Here is a 5,241-nt window from a genome sequence, read left to right on the forward strand (position 1 = left end):
GCGGAGGAGCTGAATAGCCGGAGCGGTGCGTGTTTGGATGTGCTTTTGCTCATTAAGTGCTCTTTGGAGACCCGGTGTTAGAAATTAAAACGGCGTAACACAATTAACATACACGGGGGCTTGAATGGGAGGGTAAAGCGGGGGAAGAATGGATAGATAAATAAATGAGAGATCAGGGGGGAAGGTAAACAAAAGGGGCGAGGAGAAAAGGGCTTGAAAGGAGAGGTTAGGACGGCTGCTCCAGCCTTGTTTAGCATGACAAAAACGGCTCTTAACAAATGAGGACAATTAAAGGCGCTGGCTTCGGGAGGGCCCGGGAGCAGCGGGACCATCCGCTGGGACACGCCGGGGCTGAATGCGACCGGCGTGGGGACAAGAAGGGGGGTGAGGGGGGAGCACCGGCAGTGCCGAGCACTGATTTAACCCCAGCTGACAGTGGCTGTCAGGCTGGGTGACAACACCGATAGCTCAGTGTCCCCTAACATCCACCCGGAGCAGTCTGACAACGCGGAGGAGGAGGTGGGATGTGGGGGGGGAGAAGGAGGCAGGGTGTCCCTGTCCCCCGCCCCGTCCCTCTCCGTCCCTCCCCTGCTCCCCACCGCCGCTGAGATTTGCTGGGACCCTCCGCACCCCCCGGGACAGCCGGGACAGGGTGGGGGGCGCGCACGTCGGGGCTCTGCTCCCCGGCGGTTGTGGGGAGTGAGGGGCTCGGTGGGGGCCGGGGGGCTCGGGGAAAAGTCGGGGTGAGGTGGGCGAAGCGGCAGGGCTGGAAACTTTAGAGAGGATCTTTCCTTCCTACTTTCCTCCTTTTCTTTCTTTCTTTTCTTTCTTTCTTTCTTTTCTTTCTCTCTTTCTTTCTCTCTTTCTTTCCTCTTTCCTTCTTTCCTTCTTTCTTTCTTTCTCTCTCTCTTTCTCTTTCTTTCTCTCTTTCTTTCTTTCTTTCTTTCTTTCTTTCTTTCTTTCTTTCTTTCTTTCTTTCTTTCTTTCTTTCTTTCTTTCTTTCTTTCTTTCTTTCTCTCTTTCTCTCTTTCTCTCTTTCTCTCTTTCTCTCTTTCTCTCTTTCTCTCTTTCTCTCTTTCTCTCTTTCTCTCTTTCTCTCTTTCTCTCTTTCTCTCTTTCTCTCTTTCTCTCTTTCTCTCTTTCTCTCTTTCTCTCTTTCTCTCTTTCTCTCTTTCTCTCTTTCTCTCTTTCTCTCTTTCTCTCTTTCTCTCTTTCTCTCTTTCTCTCTCTCTCTCTCTCTCTCTCTCTCTTTCTTCTCTCTTTCTTCTCTCTTTCTCTCTCTCTTTCTCTTTCTTTCTTTCTCTCTTTCTTTCTTTTCCCTTTTTTCTCTCTCTCTCTCTTCCTTCCTTCCTTCTTCCCTTCTTTCTTCTTCCCTTCTTTCCTTCCTTCTTTCCTCCCTTCCTTCCTCCCTTCATCTATTTATTTTTTTCTCTCTCTTCCTTTCTCCATCTCTTTCCCCCCTCTCATTTTCTCCCTCCTCTCTGTTTCTTTCTCTCCTTCTCCTTCTCCTTCTCCTTCTCCTTCTCCTTCTCCTTCTCCTTCTCCTTCTCCTTCTCCTTCTCCTTCTCCTTCTCCTTCTCCTTCTCCTTCTCCTTCTCCTTCTCCTTCTCCTTCTCCTTCTCCTTCTCCTTCTCCTTCTCCTTCTCCTTCTCCTTCTCCTTCTCTTTCCCCTTCTCTCTTTCTCCCTTTCTCTTTCCTCGCTCCCCTGTTCCTGCTTCTCCTTCTCTTTCTCCCCATCTCTCTCCTTCCCCCTCCTGCCCACCGGCCCCTCCGCAGCCTCCACTCCTTCCTCCCCGTTCCCCCGCCGCATCATCCTCCCTCCAACTCTCTCGCCCGGCTGCAGGTGTGTAGCTATTCACCTCGTGGAGATAAATAAATTAAATAATGATCTTGACACTGCAATGAACCGATTGCTGACTTTGATGTCAAAGGGAAACCAAAAACAGAAAGAAAGGGGGAGAGGGAGAGGGGGGGAGCGTGTGAAGCTATTCCCTCCAGGGGGAAATGCAGCTCCTCGTCAAACCTGTTTCCCCACAACTGTCTCCTTCTTTCAATAAAATCATTAAACAAAGGCCGCGGGGTTATGCGCACCACGCCTTGGGTGCGCGGCCGGGCGCTGTCCCGGGCTGGGCTGCTCCGCGGAGCCTCTCCCGCACCCGCGCAGCCCCGCGCAGCGCAGCGCGGAGCCCGACGGAGCCGAGCGGGGACCGGCGCAGCGCGGAGCCGGGTCGGAGCCGCTCACGGCCGCCGGCCCGCTCCCCCGCGCAGCTCCGCGTTCCCTTTTCCCTCTTCTTTTTTCTTTTTTTTTTTCTTTTTCTTTTTTCCAACTCACTTCCAAACATATCACAAAGCTGAACTACAAGGAATGGTATGAGAGTCTTGTATGGAAACCTTATGTTCTTTCCCCTTTGCCTGTGTACTGACACTGATGTACTTGAAGGCTGTCTTTCCAGCCCACTTTATACTGAAGCAGAAGATGACATTTAGGTGATTTCAGTCATATGTGGTGAACAAATCCAAACTATATGCCTCAAGGACCAAAGAACAAGCAGCATTTGCTACTGAAGGAGAATATGTGACTGCTGCCATATGGCTTCTCTGAAAATGAACGTAATGCTAAACAGGCAGCAAAGGAGAGTGAGGGACCACACACAGCAGGGCATGTCCTTCATATTATGCTAAGGTCTCTCAGGTCTTATTTGAAGAGACTACTTCCTTAATATACCTTCACTGAAGATAAAATTTCCTCTTTCCCTTCCCTTCCCTTCCCTTCCTTCCCTTCTTTTTCCTTCTTCTTTTCCTTCTTCTTTTCCTCTTCTCCTCTCTCCCCACCTTCTCCCGGGAAATGGCTCTGTTTCGGGTCGGTGCTGCCCGCAGGACCACCTAGAGACTTTAAAGCATCCAGCCCGGCCTTTCTTTAAACAAATCCACAAGTAAGAGAAAAAAAAGAGGGAAGAAGTCGGGGGGCAGAAGGAACTGGGAGAGCCCTCGCTGGCGCCCAGGTGTAGCCGTGCGGTCGCCGGGGAGCTCTGCTGCAGGAGAGACAAAGACAGAAGGGGAATTATGTGATGTTCAAAAACTTTATTTTAAAGGACACATTAAGCCCATAGAAGTCTCTGAGAGATATTACTTATTTCTGCTTATTAGTGATAATAGCCCAGTAAATTTGCTATTGAGTGTATCAAAGGCATTCAAAGAGACTTTGAAACATCAAAAAGATTGCAATTCTGATTTTACGGTTTTATTCCAGGCCCGACCTCCTGGCTACATTCCTTGATTGTAGTGTTTAAAGTAAGCGGTGATCAGAAACACATCCTCCTCCTCCTCCTCCTCCTTCTCCTTCTCCTTCTCCGCTCTCAGCAGCCCCGACCGGCCGGACCGGGCCGGGGACCCACGGAGGACACGCGTGGGGCTCCGACCGCGCCGGCTCCGCGTTCCGCGGCTGCTCCGGCTTCCGCGGGCCGGCGGTGCGGGGGGGCGGGCAGGTGAGAGCAGGTCCCGCGGGCAGGAGGGTCCCCCCGGCCGCAGGGTGCTCACTGCCTCCCTTAAAAAAAAAAAAAAATATATATATATATAATCATAAAAAATGCTTAAAAATTAAAATATTGGGCTAAATCCACCCAAAACAGCCGCTGCGCTCTCTCCCCCCGCCCCCGCGGAGGCTGCGGGCCGGGGAGGGCACCGCGGGGGGGAACGCGGGTTGTATTTTTCCGCGCTGCTCTTCACTCCGGAGCCAGGCAAACCTCTGCCACTGCCGGGGCTTTTGATGTGTCTGTAATTTACCCTTTTTATTTCATTTATTTATTTATTTATTTATTATTTATTTTCCTCCAGTCCTTAATTTTTGCTTCCCCCGTCTCGCTTTTTCTCCCTTCACACGCCTCTGTTCCAGTCGGGGTGTTTTATACCGACATCAAAGGGACCGCTCTCAGCAGCCCCGACCGGCCGGACCGGGCCGGGGACCCACGGAGGACACGCGTGGGGCTCCGACCGCGCCGGCTCCGCGTTCCGCGGCTGCTCCGGCTTCCGCGGGCCGGCGGTGCGGGGGGGCGGGCAGGTGAGAGCAGGTCCCGCGGGCAGGAGGGTCCCCCCGGCCGCAGGGTGCTCACTGCCTCCCTTAAAAAAAAAAAAAAAAATATATATATATAATCATAAAAAATGCTTAAAAATTAAAATATTGGGCTAAATCCACCCAAAACAGCCGCTGCGCTCTCTCCCCCCGCCCCCGCGGAGGCTGCGGGCCGGGGAGGGCACCGCGGGGGGGAACGCGGGTTGTATTTTTCCGCGCTGCTCTTCACTCCGGAGCCAGGCAAACCTCTGCCACTGCCGGGGCTTTTGATGTGTCTGTAATTTACCCTTTTTATTTCATTTATTTATTTATTTATTTATTATTTATTTTCCTCCAGTCCTTAATTTTTGCTTCCCCCGTCTCGCTTTTTCTCCCTTCACACGCCTCTGTTCCAGTCGGGGTGTTTTATACCGACATCAAAGGGACAACTCAGCCTTTATTATTATTATTATTATTATATATTTTTTTTTTCCTTCCCTTTTTTCATTAGGGCAAAATACTTCATTATTACTGAACGCGCCGCGTTGGGGAAAGCTAAACAAGAAATAACGCGCAGGGTCCCCACTGCAACGTGTGTAAAACGCGTAAAAGCCCAGAAATTAAAACACAGGTTGATCATTATTACTGAACGCGCCGCTTTGGGAAAGCTAAACAAGAAATAACGCGCAGGGTCCCCACTGCAACGTGTGTAAAACGCGTAAAAGCCCAGAAATTAAAACACAGGTTGATCCCAATTTAAAAAAAAAAAAAGGAGAACGAGGGAGAAGGAGCCGGCTCTTTGAGTGTGTGAGAGAAAGAGGGGAAGAGATGAGTAGCTGGTAATTATTGAAATATAAGGATGAGATTAATTCAAAGGAAACAAACTATGAAAACAATTGGAGCCGGGTGAAAAGCAAAACCCAGATTAGAATTTGCTTGTGGTTTGTTGTCTGTCTGCTTTCTTTCCCCCTCCCCACCCATTGTCACAGTGCAAGGCAATGGGATTTGCACACTTGAGGTGTAATAGCATTACTGCATTAATTAAAATTTTCATTTCACGTCCAGATTGTTTACTTATCTGCTGGAAACATATGTCGGGAGAAGTTGAGATTCTGGATTCTGCTCCGCTGCCCAAGGTGCAGCGCAGTACAGGGGGGGGGAAGAGGATGGCTTCAGATTTTTTTTTTTTTTTT

General features: G+C 50.2%; 1 protein-coding gene across 1 annotated transcript in view; it reads right to left on the reverse strand.

Moving 5' to 3' along the window:
• Window positions 1-937: 937 nt before the first annotated feature.
• LOC106886610 (putative uncharacterized protein DDB_G0271982) overlaps window positions 938-5,241 on the reverse strand; it is a gene marked incomplete at its 3' end in the record, with an annotated part of 23,985 nt that continues 19,681 nt past the window's right edge. Inside the window, exons 2-4 of the mRNA XM_014939694.1 lie at window positions 1,503-1,711; window positions 1,289-1,339; window positions 938-991 (exon numbers count right to left, since the gene is read on the reverse strand). Coding sequence (XP_014795180.1) covers window positions 938-991; window positions 1,289-1,339; window positions 1,503-1,711 — 314 coding nt within the window. The remainder of the gene's footprint in view (window positions 992-1,288; window positions 1,340-1,502; window positions 1,712-5,241) is intronic.

Source organism: Calidris pugnax, unplaced genomic scaffold (assembly GCF_001431845.1).
Source record: "Calidris pugnax isolate Ruff unplaced genomic scaffold, ASM143184v1 scaffold37, whole genome shotgun sequence".
NCBI lineage: Eukaryota > Metazoa > Chordata > Aves > Charadriiformes > Scolopacidae > Calidris > Calidris pugnax.